Genomic DNA, 18,221 nt, shown 5'->3' on the forward strand with positions numbered 1-18,221 from the left:
GCGGCGTGAGTTGGATATTGTACACGATTCCAGTGCTTGTGTACATGTTCTATCGATTCATCAGGTTTGTTTAAAACTTAACAATGACTTAAATCTTAACTCACTGCAGCTTGGAAGTGGTTCGGTAATGGTCAGGTTTTTTTTGTTAAGAGTCGACACACAGCTGCGGCTTGCAGGATGATGATTCTCGCGAAGGAGTTTTTTCTCTTCTGAGGACATTAAATAAGCACCGAATCCCTTCCTCAAAAGCATGCCTTCTTTTATCTATGCAACGCACACGTGGTTGCGTCATATGTTTCGTAGTTATTTTCAGTATTCTGCCTTCTTCGTGAACAGTTATCATCAAATGATTACTAAACGTTTTTGAGTTTAAATAATTCCTTATTAAGACTAGAAAGGTTTTGTTACTCAGAGCATTCATTACAGGCAATAATCCTGTTTAAGATCATTCCTATTCTTATTTAAATATCGACCAGCAAGGAAACAAAAGCTCCATTCATTCCAGGAGCCCGCAAGACGTAGACGAGACGTGCATCAATAGATCTCATTGATTGCGTGTACTCAAGTCTCTCAACTTTTTGTCAAAAATGACCACTTTTTCTCCGTCTTCCGAATCCGAAATCATTCGAGGTTAAAGGTAATTTGGAGGACAGCAATGTACCGAGCATAATTGGTAATAGCAGTCTTGTCAATCATCTTTGAATAACAATAATGTAATGTGTCAGGTTTTGTTAAACCACCCTAAATGATTGCAACAAACTTTACTCTCAGCTCCGATTTTGAAAATTGACTAATTAATGACTAAAAGCAAAGTAAAATGAGAAATGAATAAATAAATTTATAGTCTCGTGGTTCAGTATTGGAAGAGAGGTACTTCTCAATCTTGATTGCTATCGCACTGCGTAAAAAGGAGCCGACAAAAAAAATTTCCTCCAATCGGCAAAATATCCCTTGATAATGGTGTCTGGGAGCTCGAAATAAATCCGACATCGGTTTTTCGCCTAAAAAAAACGTTGGCAAAATCTTGGATCCTGTTATCAGATTCAATTGCTAATACCTCGATCCTTCCATTTTTTAATGTATAGGCTAAAAGCCAGTCGCTATTATTTATAATTAATTTAGTCTTAGGACTTTCCTAGAAACGCTTTTTGCCTACCAGGCCCAAATCTAATTACAATTTGGAAGAATAATGGATTAAAAAGACATTTTTTAAAAATGGATTTTGAGTTTTTAATGTCCGTCTTTAATTAGAAAAGTGGTCGGTATGACTAGTTGGGATTCTTTTACCAAAATTATAATTGTACATTTAGATTATGTATTTTTAACAGTGGTACTGCCTAAACCGGGGGAAGGATCTGTATTATCTGTTTTTGCGGCGGTTTGATAAGAATAAAAGCAATAGTGGACGAATGAAATAATCAGATTTCATCTTTAACGAAGGTTATCAGAGAAATTCAGTTGGAATCTGCTATCTGCTTTCTTCTTGGGCCTACCAAGGTATGTCCAGTTCTGTCTTTACAATTTTTTCTTATCTTATTTCCTTTTAGCTACATAACTTCTAAAAATCTAGTATTTCGTGATAGGCTTTCTGACCGGTTTGCATCAGCTGTGCTCTTAATCCAAATGTGATCCATATCATTTTGTACTTAAAAATATATATATAATTTCAAGCCGAAAGTTTCCATCTTATTAGCTAGGGAAATTGCTCTTTATGCTGTCGTCTGTTGGTACATCCAGCAGGTAAGGCAAAAAAAATTAATTGGGGCTTCTTTGCGATTCGTTTATATCACTGAACATCTGATGATGTGACATTTCTGAAAGAAAGGAGTATTTAAGTTCCTGTTGCATCTTCAAGTTTTGTGATCAAGGAATGCATCTCTTAAAAGTTCTTCATTAAGCAGCTGTTTTCTACAGCCCACGCTCGATAAAGCAAAATTCTGATCTCTATTCCAAGGCTTTCAATGTTCTTTCGCTCTAAAGGAGAAAGCTCGGAAAGTAGAAGCCTTATGGACACGTCTGAATATTGAAAAATCCAACGTACTCCAAAAAAAATGTTGTCCTGGTAGTTTTTATGCCAACCTTTCTGGAACGGTGTACTGTAATGAGTTAAGACGCATGCACAGACCTTCTTTCCAAAGCAATAAAGGTAGATTATAGTGAGATTAAAGAGGTTACTTTACGTTATTTTACGGTGTTTAGGAGAAATCTTTAGTTATCTCGAGTTAAAAACTCGAAAATGGTAATGTGGAATTCCTTGACTCATAAAAGTATCGTTACATCACAAACAAGATGATTCTGACCAACAACGAGCTTCATCTAGGCGATTTGCCATAAACCTGAAAAATGTCGGGCAGACTTTTTTCAAGATTACCCAAATGCAGTGCGTTACTTTCAATCTTGTCCATTTGTCTCCATCCATGCTTCTCTTTCCTTTTGATGTGTTTCTTTTATGTTGTTCAACAGTTTCAATTGGTTGTTGCAATTATGTTTTATTCTAACTAAAGTTTTGGGAAGTTTGGGTGTCATGAAATTACATGCATCATTTTGTGTGACAAAGCCCCTTTAAAATGCACTGGAATTTGACAAAGCTTCAAATAAAGAGGAAAGAAAGAACAATGTTTATTCCTGTGGCTTTCAAGGCTTGAAGCTTGCGGGGATATAAAGAAAGTGAAATTTCAATTAAACGACCCAGCGGTGGAAATTTCAACCGCAAGGGCACAACCAGTTGCTTCAGTAGTGGTTTCTAAGAAAGCAACCCGGGATGAATTTGAGGTCACTGACAACCAAAGACACATTTAGCCAATCATCAAAGACAAACTGTTAGGTTAATTTAACAAGATCAAAAAACCCTATGCAAGTCATTTTCCCCCAACACCTTCAAAACCCACTTTTTTTGCTTTCGTCAGCCTGCCCCTAATTGAACAAACGTTCCGCGAAAAATAGCTTATGGAACTCGCCGGTCAAGGGTTCAAACCTTCATAGCGTCAAAAAGCTTCGGAGGGAATAAAAAGATGCAAAAACTAAAAGCTCATAGAATCCTTCTTAACACAGTGAAATATGCAAAATGACAGTGTTAATGTCACCTTTATTTTCTTTTTAGATTCCCTCAGCGAGGTAGATTTGACAAAGATTATGCTACCCCTTCTCTTATTCGCTTTTTCTCTCTTGGAGTTTTCTCCGCAAACCAACGCCATATTTCTTCCTTACTGGTCGAAAAGAAACCACTCGGATACGGCATTTCATATACCCTTCAATGCTCTCGAACTGGAGGGCCCCAAAAGTAAATCTCCAAAGATGCAGTACTACACAGACTTGGCGAAGAATTTTTCTTTGGATTATCGCTGCGAAAAAGGACTGGCGGTCTCAATTGCTTGGCATACCTACTCGCCTTACACTATCCTTTATCAAAGTAGAAATAAAGGAATCCGTGGTTTCACCGTAGATGGAATGTTCTCTGGGATTCTAAAGGCTGCTTTGTCAAGCTGTTGCCACAAAGATACTAAAGTTCTGTTTGGTAAATTGCTGAAGTCTGTGCGGAATGCTGAGAATCATATTGAAGACGACACCTTTGATCTTACGTTTCCACTTTATGGATATGATTCATCTGCCAACTCATTTAGGTAAGACAAATTAAAAACTTGAAAACGAAGTACTAAAGTTCTGTTAACTCTAAAACGCAAACACGCGCAGACGCAAGCAAAAAAACAAGAACAAGTGTTTACACAATTGTTTCGGGTGTAGATGAAAGAGAGAGAGAGAAGGCGTTTGCATTTGCCCTTTAAACCGAACTGACGCAAACCCGAATCCCTAAACCAAACCAAAGGGAGAACATCACGCACGAGTAGTCTCTGTAAATGTCCTTACGTTCATTTTAAGTTTTTAAGCAATCTTGTTACCAGAGCGTCCGACGCACTGGGAACGAGATAGCGGGCCGTTGCCGTTGCCCAGCAGAACGAAAGCGGGTCGCTCTGGAATAATCCAAAACCGGAACCAGAAAACTCTGTTTCCGGTTGAATAACTACGCGTGCGTGAACGGTCTTCTGCCTATGCATGGAAAGTCAATCTTTTAGAAATATGGTGTATTCCTCTAAAGTAAAGCACTTCCATGACGCATTGGACTACGCTCTCGAGAGGTTAGGGAAAGCTAAACTTTTTCGAAAGAAAGCTTAGAATAGCTTCTGGAGCATAAAACTCTGCAAACAATTTGTCATTTTTCCCGCGAAAACTAACATCCGGTTAAATGGTAGGAAATGAAACCGTTTTCCGACAGGCAATCATATATGGTCTTTTTGGATTTGACAAGAGTCTTCTTTCCCGACCCTTGGTCAAGGGAACGATGACACTGGAAATGAGATTGGTTTTTAAGTGGAAAGCACATCTGTAATCTTACTTTTACGATCATCTTCGACCCCATAAAAAAAATGCCGTAAAAGTTCCCCCAGTTGCCTTAGCCAGCAAATTCATAAACCTTGTGTAAAAGAAGTGCTCCCATCTAAGGAACGCAAATGCAAAACGTTATATCCAGGAAGAAAGCTCCATTTTGCGTGAGACAAATTAAACTTGGCCATAAGATCGATAACATCAGCATTACTTCCGCTGGAACAGCTTTCTGTGCGTTTGTTTACTTGACTAACAACAGAGAGGAGCAATGTGAAGCAATGTACGTTGGCGCAGTTATGGGTTCCAATCCCAGACTTGGGTTGTGGTTGTGGGTCGATTTTGTTGGTCTCTGTTCTGCTCCGAGAGGGATTTTTCGACCGGGTACACCGGTTTTTCCATCTCGTCAAAAACCAACCGATAATTTGATATGAATTGAGTTGATTAGTGATTAGAGGACAGGGTCCCCAATGTATGCCGCAGCTCTAAATGCACTTGGTACTTAAGTAAGTACCATAATAATAATAATAATAATAATAATAATAATAATAATAATAATAATATTATTATTATTATTATAATAATATAATAATTATTAATAATTATAATAATAATAATAATAATAATAATAATAATAATATTATTATTATTATTATTATTATTGTTATTATTGTTACGCAAGAAAAGCTCTGTTACCCCGCTATTAATTGCGTCATAAAAGGCAAAGAAAACAAATTTTCAAATCGTTGACTTTTCTCTTCATTCCCAAGGGACCGGGCATTCATTGGCGTAGTGACTGCACCTCGAGTCATCCTTTTGGTTCACAATGAACAACAAGACAAAACCAGGACTCACATTCTGATCTCAACGGTAGCCAATGCCTGGCCAATGCTGGTTTTCATTTTAGTTACAGCTTCACTGTCAGGAATTATCATTTGGTTCTTGGTGAGTTTCATTACCCTTTGAAACTTGGGTCGCTCTTAACTTATCGTTGAATTTGCGTCTGATTTTGGGAATGATAGTCCGGGAATTTCTGTTCGCTTACTTTTTCAGAGGCAACCTCTCCGACTCCTATATTTCTGACATTTAACCCGTGGTCATGATACATGGCTATTTTAAGAAAGACACCTGACTGGTTAGTTGTAATTGATTATTGACTGCGCGACCATCAGTAGGCACGAGACCAAAATAACTTTCACAGCATGCCTCGAAGCTAAAGAAAGATTGAGGGTATGGGAATGTGTTCTATCCCGTCACCCTCTCTTGCGTTAAATCACAAATTTCCACTACTTTTTCATTATGTGAGAACACAACGGCGAATTTTCGTTTATCATCTGGTTTGATCAATAACTGAGTCCTTAAATTGGCCATAAAAACCTGCACCGAGTATAGTAAATGTATTGAAATTGATGATTATGGTGTTTTGCTGTTGCCAGGACCACACCAGTAACCCCGGAGAATTTCCACCACCGTTTCTTCGAGGATCATGGGAAGGCTTCTGGTGGGCTTTGGTTACCATGACAACAGTGGGGTATGGAAACGTTCTCTTAGGGTTCATATTCAGGGAGGGTCTTAATTGGCGCGTTAAAAATCTGTAGATTATTTGGCTTTCTGTTATCACTCTAACGAATATATGGGCTGTAGGACAAGTGTACAATCATTTGCCATTCTAAGGACCCTAAGGCGTAGTTCAAACATCGAACGTCTCAAGCACTCTAATGCAACGAACCCAATTCATTCAATAAAGTACATGAAAAGATCGACGTTTGAACTGCGCCTAAGCGACTAACTTGCTGATTGTGGTGGAATGAACCAATTGAATTGACTGGATGACCATTTCACTCTGCTCATTAGCATTTAATTCTGTTTGCTGTTATGTATGTTTGACACTCACAGGTATGGTGACCGATCGCCAAAGTCAGCTCTGGGCCGCGTCTTTTGCATCTTATGGATTATTACTGGGGTTATAATTGTCTCAATATTTACAGCCCTTGTCACCGCCTCTTTGTCTGCCAGTACAGTGCAGGTCTTCAAAGTCCACGGCTCAAAGGTAAATCCGCAAGTCAGTTGTTGTGCTAAATCGCTATAAAAACGCCTTTTTAGACGACCACAGACGGTTTGGCAAACCGTGGTCACGGAGACGTCACTTGTAAGTTTCTTAAATGCACTGTAAAACGGTCGTATTCTCCTCACCAATGAGGACCATTTTGCATTCTACTGTTTAACGCCCTTGAGACCTCGTGAGTTTTTCATGTTAGATGCGGTATTGCCTCGTGGTTTAATTTCCTCGGTACTTCTTTCATCGTAGATTGGGGCTGTCAACGGAAGCGAAGAGTTCAAGCTTGGGGTCACTATGAACGCGGACATGAAAGGTAATCACTGGGGTGATTTAAAACTGACTAGTGCCAAAGAAATGTGACAATATGAGTTTCAGTCATCACAGAGATAAAGTATAATAATAATAATCATAATCGTAATCATAATCATAATCATAATAGCTTTATTTACTTCTCAACGTTATTTAGCCGAGCAGGTGTGCTCTACTACCTGGGGAGAACACAAATCAAATGTTGAGGCCCTATTAGGGGTTATCGGGATAGGGGATATTTACGTTAAAAAATATAGGGATACGGGATGTTTGGGGGAAATATAAACCAGATACAGGGTATTTAAAAGAAGAGATTCCTGGATATTGTTTTAAAATAGAAGGCGCAAAAAGTAAATAAGATAATCACAAATTTTTCGCAATATGTACCAATATCGGTCTCTCCAGACAACGTTTCGATTTCGAGAAAACCCCCCTTCCTGAGGGACACAATGACGTCATCAGAAGACTGGCATTATAGGCATACAAACCACAGGGCTCAACGTTAACGGGATATGGGAAATTTAGGCCAAAAATTAATGGGATACGGGACACTAAGGCCCCCCCTCCCCTAATGGGGCCTCAATGTTGGTTTTTGAGGAGAAGGGAAAAACGGAGTACCTGGGGAAAAACCTCTCCGAGCAGAGTTGAGAACAAACAAACTCAGCCTATATATGGCACCGAAGCCGGGAATCGATGCCGGAGCGAGTGGTCTAACCACTGCGCTATCCCTGCTCCCCGATCTTTACATTTGTACATCAACGGAAGCTTCATCGATCTGTGGCTGGATTGTTTCCATTAAGGGAGTGATCAGTGCCGGCTGTTACACAAGAAAATAGTGCTCAATAATCGAGTGTAGGTCCCAGGCGATCTGCTTGAGGGCCAATGGACTGTTTTCACATAGTGACATAACTTCGGTCATGTTGATGTACGCGACTAATCCTTGGCGACTTGAACACTCTTGCATGCAAACTTCCGAGGATGGCTGCTTGTTGTCTGTTGTAACCCCATCCTGGCTCTCGTTAGTTGATGAACAAATGATCTGAAAAAACATTGAATGCCAAAAACCCTTTCGCGTTTATTTCTCTGAGACTTGGCATTCTGTTACAACTATTTTTGGTTCCGCTTCAACAGGAAAATGTAGCATTTTAAATAACCTTTAAAAGAACAGAATACAACAAGAGATAAGTATTCTTTCTGTTTCCATTGTAACCAACAACAAAGCTTTCTATTAGGATTTCTAAACTTTTAATGCTATAATATTTATTTAAGTCCTTCCCGCTGATATATTTATACCACGTGATCTTATCGCCAGTACCTGTCTTCGATCATTAGTCCACATTGAAGACGGTTGCGTTACAAACCCTGCGTGTTATTGATTACCGCCTGACTGCGCAAAGGTGGCTGTCAATCACTCCAACCTTGAGTACTTCAACTAAATATCTCAAAGTTCCTTTGGATTTCTTTATCAGTTTTTCCTCACGTGATGAAAATGACGCAAGCTCTCCTGAAGCACGAAATCGATGGAGCATTGGTTGATAACTACGTTTTAACCCATTCTCTTAACCTCATTCAAGAAGCACCAATCAGGATCGAAAGATACGTCGATCAACGAATCACCTACGGAGTGGTGTTGGCAAAGAATTCCTCAAAGCTTGAAAAGTGTCTTCGAAAGTTCCTGCGCAACCATCCCCAAGAGGTGTTTGAAATCATAGCCTCAAACCTTGTCCCTCTCAAGGTAAGGTTGAACCTGTTACGATTTCTTAGAATTGCTTGAGCAAATCAATCACAGTTATATTTTCTTTCTCAGAACATGTCTTTCAGGTACAGGTTTTTTTGTTAATTATATCAAGATAAGGTTTGAACCAGAACGACACTGTCTAAATACTTGTTCAACTTGATCACCTTCAATTCCTAAGATCATGTATTCTAGAAAACGTTCTTTTTGTTTATTGTGAATATACCATTCTCTCCTTTAACATGTCATTTGGGCGGCCATGTTCTGATGTTTTTGCCCTTAGCAAAGAAAGCGCGGCAATTCTTCTCCAAGGAAACAATTTCTTTTGTAGAGGTGGACTGGTTTTGAACCTCTGGAAACTTCAAAATCGAAAACGGTTACATCGGGCTTCATGTGAACTTGACATGATCATATACAATGTTTTGTCGTCGGTTCACAACTGAGTTTTGAATAAATTAATCGAAACTTTTGATTGGCTGCTTTTTAGAAAAAGGTTGGTTTGTGCATGGTGAGTGCAAAGACAGCGAACAAAATATAAAACAAAGAAACTCGTCGAGTTTCATAACCATCTCCATATACAGACCTAATCGGCTTACTCAATGTTGTACCCAATTCAAACCCTTTAGGAATAAAACGTTTGTTCCAGTTATTTCCATATCGTTTAAATATGAATGCTACATCATGGAAATACAATACACAAAGAATCTTAATCCTGGGAGATTTGAATTGGGTACAGCATTGAGTTAGCCGATTAGGTCTATTGACAATGATTTAAACCAGTAATTCAGTGTTGTTAAACGTAATATTAAGTTATCACTTTAGCCAGGAGCCCATCAGTCGGAGTTTGCCTCCCCCATACAAGCCCTATGAGTCAACCTTTGCCCGTATCTTTCTATTTTAAGAACGCCACGAGTTGTTCGGCACTGCACGCGCTGTTTAAAATAGCCAATCAGAATAAAGTCATTGTCTAACGAAGACGAAAGTAGCAAAAGCAATATGCAAATTGTGCGAATTGATGTAGATTAATGTAAATGTCAGTCTCGTGCTGAAGGGTTAGTTCTAAAAATAGAAAGATACGGGCAAAGGTTGACTCAAGGATATGATGCATTGGGAGGCTCCTACTCATGGCTTCCTGCTTCATCTAATCACAAAACGTGCTGACACCGCAGTTAGCCAATCATACATGAAGCCTGCGCAAAGGCGAGGGAATACGCGGAAAAGCAAGAGCGAGCAAGTCATGTGACTCACGCCTTGTTTGCTTTCACTGATTGGCTGAGAATGCAACGCGATGTTTTGAAATCAATCACACTCAATCGAAAACCGCTCTAATACTGTGGACCAGAGTTCAAAATCGTGTAGTGAGATAGTCGTTTCCGCTCTGACAATCAAAAAATCCGCAAACACCCCAAATACATACTGCAAAATTTATTTCCGTGTTATTTTCAGAACCCAACCGACGATGAAAATCAACAGTTAAAGGCAGCAGAAGAGCTATTTTATCAAGAAGGGATTTTTAAAGTGGTTATGTATGTTGGTCTGGGCGTGGCCGTGGCATTCTTTTCAATTGGCATTTTGTGGGAATTTTTTTGCCGACGCCCTAAATTACGTAAGTTGTTCTCAATGAAGTGATTTGTTTATCGATAGATCGTGACTCGGGGATAATCGAAAGAAATCCGTGCTCCTTTGCAGGAGTAGAACCTACGACCTTCCCATTGGTAATTGGAATGCTCTATCACTGAGCTATAGGAGACCCGTAGGAGCTAGGACTCGGGGATACTCGGAAAAATCCGAGTGCTCCTTTGCAGAAGTCCAACCTACGACCTTCCGATTAGTAGTTGAATAATAATTCTCCCACTTGCTTCATGCTACGACAACGAGCACCGGTGAGGAGCTTACTATTCTTGACATTTGAGATCCCTGAGCCTTAAACACCAGGCCCCAGTTGTTCGAAAGCCGATTAACTTAATCCAGGATTAGCGTAAACTTTGGTTTGCTTTTTTAACTTTTGGGTGAAAGCTTCTTTTGGTTATTTTTTGGTTTTCAAGCTTGACTTCGTCTAATGTAAAAGTTTGCCAAATATCAGCGTTGTACAACATTTGGGAGTAGAGAAATAAACTCCTTGGTTATTTTTTAATCTGGGATTAGCGTTAATCGGCTTTCGAACAACCGGGCCCAGAAAAATCACCATCCAACGGATAAACACTACTAAAACCAATTGAGTTATCCAGTGCATAGCACTATCCACTCTTCAAACAACTGGGGCCAGGACAAATGTAGATTTCAGGATTTCAGTAGACGAGCTCACAGTACACATTCCCAGCGGTTTTCACGTATGTTTCGTTTCTTATTTCGTATTACCTTACTGTTACATCAGTTTCCATCTTCCGCTTGCGTAACAGACCTTTTCTTATTATTGGAAAATTTGACGATTGGTAATTTGTTGATTCCTATAGATTCCTTATAAACGACACTTCCATCACGTTAAAGTAACTGATTCTATTCTCGCAGCAATATTCACTGTCTTTTTAAAAATTGCCGGTCTGGTCTAAAACACAGGGGCCGGTTCCTGGAAGGAGGAATAAATTATACCAAGTATAACAGTTATTACAGGGATAAATCTGCTATTCTAACAGAACAGAACTTATTCCGGAAATGTAGGTATTCATGGAATAAGGCACATTTATCCCTGAAATAGAGTTATTACACCTCTCAGGAACCGGCCCCAGGTCAATAACCCAAAACCCCCAATTTGGCTAACTCTAGGCCTGAAGTTGGTATATTTAGGCCTGGGGTTTGGGGTTACTTTCAAACAGTGACTTGCAATGAGTGACCAGTGAAAAGTGACCCTTGCTTTAGACCCGCCGGAAATTGCTAATTTAAAACGTATCCCGCTTTATTAGCAATTGCGCTGCCTTCGATCTTCATTCCTGAAGTCTGATTCATCTTACTTGTGAATAAGTCGCAGCATAGTACTAAATGGAGAGGTGAACGGAGATTGCAGAATTATAATGATTTCGCTTCTCTCTTTCAGGAAACCAGCGAATGCAGTTTGCTCCGACAGGGACGTACTCAATAAACGATGACGAAGTTAAACTTCATCCTTGCGACAACAGCAGTCGCGACAAACTCGATGACATGATAGCAGAATATCAAATGTTTCACGACCGCTGGATAGAAGGATTGAAGAAATTGCGTGACAAAGAATCAGCCGCTGACGGAGCTTCAAAGCGTTGCACTGCGGAGAGTGGTAACGCAGACATGGTTTCTGTGTGACAATTTGAAGTTTTCGTCACCATGACACAAGTACTTCATAAAGTAGTCGTTTGATATGCACTGCGAGCACTCTGGTATACATAAGTAAATTGACTATCATCCCAAACGAACCAAGACATGTTTTCCAACTTTTTTCGCAAGATTACTGAGGTTTTAATTACTATTGTTCTTTGTTTCTATTTTACAAGTAGAAAACGCTGTTTGAAGTCTTTTTTGCCACTTTTTGTTCTCATTTATTTGCCCTTAAGGCCGTTTCAAACGTCGCATTTCACATGTGCCGAATCTAATGCAAATGTGCGGAAACAATAGATTTTTGTCATTTGCATTAGATTCGGCACATGACTTGTGAAATGCGACCTTTAAAATGGGCCTTAAATGGCTTTTTATATTAAGTTATTCAGAATGCACGGATTAAAAAATATTCGGATACGTGTGGGCGGGGCCCTAGTAAGCGAGCTCAGCCGGAGCAAAAATGTCGTTAACGCTGACAAAAAATTTCAAGAAGGGGCCGTAATTAAGTGGGGCCATTTGTGGAGGAAGGACGACAACGACGAAGGTTGAACTTCAATTTAAGACTCATTACAAGCTTTTTGTAGAAAACCTGAGTAATAAAAGCCAGTAGAAATCAGTTGTACATAAAGAAAACGGTTTGGCTGATAAAATACGGACATCAACGAATGTGTTCCTTGAAGTTTCTCACTGATTTGATCAGTCGCACAGGAGGGTCTCTGCCATGTTTTTTGACGGAGGTAGTAATGTTGGACATTTGGCTTGCGGCAGGCTCCCACGGTTTTTCAATCGGTTTTCGGGAATCGGACGCGTGAAATAGTGGAAATGGGTGAAGTAAAGCAAAAGGGAACCTACCTGGACCCGTATCGGAAACGTGACCCCCTACTTTCTTGGAGAGATTGGAGGGAGAGAACCTCAACAACATAATTCTGACTCTCATCAAAAACATCCACAGGGCACCCAACGAATCTGTTCCTCACATTATCTGTTCCCCAGAGGAATATTGCTGGCTGGCAAAAATACAGGTGTTTCGATGAGCTGGCTGGGAAGTTTTGTTATTGATAGACGTTTTGCCTGGGAATTACTGACTTTTTCTAACATTTCAACCCGAGCTGGCTGTAGAAACTCTGAAGACTGAGGAGGACGACTAAAAAAAAAAAAGAAAAGAACCCCTTCCCTCTCCCAGAGAGTACTCGTTTCGGATCGAGGGATTTGAAAGCACGCGGAATTCCTGGCTGGGAAATAAATTTGATCAGCTGGCTGGGAAACCAACCAATTTTATCTAGCTGGCTGGGAAATTTCTTGTGTGTCTTGCTGGGAAAAAGGAACAGATAATGTTTTCCCAGCAACACTGAAAAACACCTGAAAATGCCTTCATAAAATTTATTTTCATTAACTGGGGTATAATAATACATTTTACAACAAATTAGTCGTTGGGTGCCCCTGCATCCAGTGTTCGTTATATCGAGATATAATTAATAATTACTATATAAATACTGATGAAATACCGGGATTTTCTCTTTTTCCTAAAAATCATGCCTCGGTTGTTCAAAAGGTGGATAACGCTATCCACCGGATAAACCGGATAATATCGCTATCCAGTGGATAAACAATAGCAAAACCAATTGAGTTATCCAGTGGATAGTGATTTATCCAGTGGATAGCGCTATTCACCCTTCGAACAACTGCGGCCATATCTGTACCGCGCGCAGTGAACATATCATTTTTATCTTTCACATGTGAGAATATAGGTGTCGTCATGGTAACGAACACGATTAGCTTCACGGGAGCTTCCTCTTCATTGTAAGATACTTTTGTGCTTTAATATAATTCTTCTCTACTACATAACATTTTAATTTGTTTTCATAACTTTCGTATCTTGTTTCATGTTACACAACATGCGTGTTTTAGCGGTTGGTGACCACTTTTTAATCATTTCGAAAATGAGTAAATCAAGTTGTTTTAAATCTAGACATTTCATCAATATCTATATAATCAACAGAACATTACATGGTTGCTTGGGGATACAAGTTTTATCTTCTCGTGCTGAAAGTATCTCTAACTCGTTCGCTTCGCTCACTCGTGAGAGATAATTTCAGCACTCGAAGATAAAACGGCGTATCCCCGCGTGGCCATGTAATATCCTATACTTGTTTTTTCATGTGTTACGTTGCGCTACCCAGCATTTTAGGATCTGAACGATTACTTCTTCCTAGTATGTTTGATTTGTTTTTAAAACACGGAGGGCAAATTTCAGTGGAAGTGGCTGCCAAACGGAGAAACAAGGGCTTTGGACTGAAAATTCCGGCTACTTATAGCTTCTACCACGAAAAGCCTTCAAAAATAAAGAAGTTGATGGAAGTAATAAGAGAAAGAAGATGGAGCGGATCTGTAGATGTATCGATAGTGTCAGTGTTTGCATTCAGTTTATCATGAGCTGTTACTGTAACTGTGAAGTTGTTCTAGCTTAGTTGCAGGATTAAAGGATTTTCATCCTTGTTCTGTTTCATACATTTTACTGCAACTTTGGCCGGGCTAATTAAAGAGTGTCGTTAAGGATTGTCGTTAAGGATTTTCATCCTTGTTCTGTTTCATACATTTTACTGCAACTTTGGCCGGGCTAATTAAAGAGTGTCGTTCGCTATACCGAGGACTTCGTTATATAGAGGTTCGTTAAATCGAGGTTCTACTGTATGGTCGCAATTCAAATAATTAACATTGGGCACAGGGATTCGCTCTCTTGTCATGATAAAAACTGCTATTTGGGATCTCAAGCTGGCGCAGGATTTTTTGAACGACAGTCTAGCTGTTAACAGAAGAAGGATTTTCGGAATTCAAGGCTGAAAAGTGCTTATGCTCAAACTTGGACTTTGAATATTCACAATGTAAATCTCAGAAAACTAACACGAATCTTCTGTTGCTCTTGGTCCATCGCTGAAAATGCAAATGCTTGATTTCACAAAACCTTGCCTCGGTCTTGTTGAAGACCGACGATGCCGGATCATTGTACTCTCATTGTTCACTAAAGATCGATGATATTTATTTACGAGACTAAGTATCAGTAGCCCATTTCCAAGTAGTTTTAAATGTAATGCGAGCTTTCTATCAGAAGCAGAACAGGATTAACGGAGGAAACACTATAACTTCTCTAACTATATACTAAGATAAGCGTGCTCCACTGTTCAGGCGTACGAACCGAAATTCAACATTATTCACCCCAAGACACTTTCTATAAGCTGGAAGAAAGCAGTCACTCCAGTGACTTGAGCCATAGCAAAGCAGAAAGCTATATATAAGATATATAAAGGTTATTGATGGGTCAAATATAAACTTTGAGAGTCGCCTACAGAGGCCCCGAGAGGGTTGTAATCCTCAATGCTTTTGTATAATGGCTCTTTCTCTCAAATAATCGCCGATCGCCGCTCTTTAATTTCAACTTTGTACTTAACCTCGTGCTTAACTGTACGAACATCGTACTTAACTGTAACATATTTATGCCAATGGTCGTTTTGAAGTGACGTCAAGACTTCGATATAAGGAAGAAATGGCAGCCATTGTGGTAGTCCAAACGAACCATACAAGAATTATAATAAACTTCATATTATGTTAACAATTTCTCAGTTTTGTTTCAGTGAACCAATATGGCCGCAGGCCACCAAGGTAAAAACCAAGGTAAAAACCTCGCTCTTCAAGGCTCTGTCAAACACTTAAATCGGTGCATTAAATTTCCAAGTGACAGTCAATAAATTTTAGGGGCAATGGTGAATATATACCAGGCCCCAATTTTCTTTACGATAAATCTATTCAGTTTATTTTAGACGATGGTGCGCCGCTGTACGGAATAAGGTGGCCATACAATTAACGGTTCTCATTTTTTTGTAATAAAAGCCACTATTCTTCAGATATATCTAGAAATGCAGTAGTTAGATGCACCCCTATCTCAATGAGCACGGCATCACATAGTATCCCGTTCTTTTATCAAGTTTGCTTGAACTTTGTATTCCGCTGAAAGATCTTAAGGTAGTACTTAGTTGTAGCCTAGCAACCATGCAGAGGATTACCAAGACGTTTCTTGCATCGTTCAACTCAGGAATCATGAAATGACTTGTAATCTTGCCTGAGTTGCCTCGCATTAGCCTATTGCAAGCTAGTTCAATACTGAGAATACGAATGTGGTTTATTAAAAACTCATCATGAGGTTGGTGTTTAAGGACGGTGCTTACTAATTCAAAGGTATTTTTGAGCGGTTGTATGAATATGGGGGAAAAGCAGATCTTAACAAGTGTTATTGAAATCCCAAAAGAAAATTGGGGATAACCACTCATTTTTCAAAGACAGTTAATCAACAATAGTTGTAAAATACTATAAAATACAAAGCATGTATGGCGTTCTTTTCTAAATTGAAGCTTAATTCTCTCTGAAAAATGCATAGTTACCCCCAATTTTCTTTTTGGATACCAACAGCACTTGCTAAGTTCGGTTTTCTCCACATACTTTTAAGCCGCGCAAAAATATCCCTGCATTAGCAAGCTATAATGATAGGAAACCCGAGTATCTGGAGATGCGCAGAACACATGCGCAATAACAATAGCAGGCACCGTCCTTAAGGAGAGGGGAAAACCGGAGTACTCGGAGAAAAACCTCTCAGTACAGAGCAGAGAATCAACAAATTCCCCCCACCCCCCTTCCCTGGTCCCTGCTACTGTCACTTACCAGCAATATATTTCTTCAGAGCAAAGTCGTACACTAAACCAGCAATGGAAAGGAAACCTAAAATGGCAACTCCACAGTACTCTATCAACTTAAATGTTCCTTCTTCATACACGAAATATCTTTTTTAGATATCATATATTTGTACTACGGAGTTCAAATGGATTTTTCAGGCTTCTCTCTCGACTGCATAAGTTATATGATCTCTTTAAAATAAATCATAGCAACCTTTAGGGGTTTCAAATGCTGAGCAATTCGTTGGAAGACTTTTCGTGGGTAGTTTTCGGCATAACGACTCGCACAGGCCTCCACACGCGAAGAATTTCTCGCCAAAGCCATGCCGTACATCACTGGGTGCTCGATTGTGCGCTCAACTCTGAGTCCCGGATGATCCTTGATCAGCTCTAAGTGCGCGGTTATCATAAAACTATCAAAAAATGCGCCATCTATCTCCGACTTAAGCAAAGCTGCCGTTACGTCGCATACATGTGGGAAGACTGAAAAAAGATAGATAAAGAGTTTTCATTAAACGAAATGCCAATTTTTCAATAAACGTGGATTCCCTGACTCCGCTGTCACCACAGGCAAACATCGTGCTCAAGAAATCGATCGAGGAACCGCACTACAAACGTCACAGAACGAAGAAACCAACAGAATTCCATTCACCCTCACCAACCATCCACAAAACCTTGCAGTCAAAAATGTAATTCTAAAAAACTTTAAAATTTTCCGTAGTGATCCCGAAACTAAACATATATTTCCTCTACCACCACTCATTTCATTCAAACGCGACAAAAACATAGGTAACTTTCTAGTTAGGAGCGCACACGATGCAAAACTTTTTCTTTTATTTGTAACATGGTTAAGATATCTGGACCGCATCGACCGGTTAAAATCACGTTACATGCATGTCCGCCAATCTTCTCCCTGTTTCGCCTATGTAGTTCTTCTTGCATAGTGTGCAGGTTATGCAATAGATGACATTTGCGGAGACCTACGAACACCTACGAACGCCTACACCTACAAGATGTACGAGATGTAGGAAAAAACGACACAGATGCATCAAAACCAGTTGCGCGGTATTTTAATCTTCCCAATCACTCCCACCACAACATGACAATTTGCAGTCTATCTTAACACCACGGGAACACACCTCACAGCAGTTAGAATCTGGAACAAAAATTCATCTTTCAACTAGGTACTCTATCCTCACGGAATCAATGAACGCCTCTCATTACATTAATTTATTCACAAATTCATGTTGCCATATTTCCACCAATGGCAAAGCTCTTCCACACCTGCATAAAAACCAACAACATCCACAATTCCTCTATTCGCTCTGACGAAGGGCTAACGCTCGAAACGTCAGCTTCCCAAATCTTTCACGGTGGTAATTCGGCCTTTATCGACTTCTTTAATAAAACCAAATCATATGTAACCCTAATCCTAACCTGACCCTATTTTTCTCTAGCTTTAATTTAGGCTCCAAACAAGTTTCCTCAATTCATCTGAGTGAATATTCAACCTAGGTAAAATGAGGATCACCAATTTAACCTGTAAAAACGGATTCAACCTGAGACCGGGTCTTATCTGCAACATATACACCTTGCAATTGGGCAACTTTATGTACACCTATTGGCAAATGTCCACCCTTCATGTTCACCGTTAGCAAACAAGATGGTTTTATTGAAAAATTCAAATACATTCCTATTATACAAGAAATTGTAAGACCTTCCAATTACTTTATTG

The 18,221-nt window shown here is 39.6% G+C and overlaps 1 protein-coding gene across 13 annotated transcripts in view; it reads left to right on the forward strand.

Moving 5' to 3' along the window:
• LOC138052974 (uncharacterized) overlaps positions 1–12,398 on the forward strand; it is a 27,077-nt gene extending 14,679 nt beyond the window's left edge. For 10 of the 13 annotated variants that reach the window (XM_068899609.1, XM_068899602.1, XM_068899603.1 and 7 more), the window contains 8 exons: positions 3,101–3,620; positions 5,148–5,322; positions 5,814–5,908; positions 6,274–6,427; positions 6,686–6,749; positions 8,215–8,480; positions 9,927–10,086; positions 11,512–12,398. In XM_068899609.1, the coding sequence (XP_068755710.1) occupies positions 3,133–3,620; positions 5,148–5,322; positions 5,814–5,908; positions 6,274–6,427; positions 6,686–6,749; positions 8,215–8,480; positions 9,927–10,086; positions 11,512–11,753 (1,644 nt within the window). In that variant the 5' untranslated portion in view covers positions 3,101–3,132 and the 3' untranslated portion in view covers positions 11,754–12,398. Of the gene's footprint in view, positions 65–1,440; positions 1,498–1,713; positions 1,741–3,100; positions 3,621–5,147; positions 5,323–5,813; positions 5,909–6,273; positions 6,428–6,685; positions 6,750–8,214; positions 8,481–9,926; positions 10,087–11,511 lie in introns of those variants that run through there. The other 3 variants (XM_068899600.1, XM_068899611.1, XM_068899612.1) reach the window with 3 other exon arrangements.
• Positions 12,399–18,221: the final 5,823 nt, after the last annotated feature.

Source organism: Montipora capricornis, chromosome 6 (genome assembly GCF_036669925.1).
Source record: "Montipora capricornis isolate CH-2021 chromosome 6, ASM3666992v2, whole genome shotgun sequence".
Classification (NCBI taxonomy): Eukaryota; Metazoa; Cnidaria; class Anthozoa; order Scleractinia; family Acroporidae; genus Montipora; species Montipora capricornis.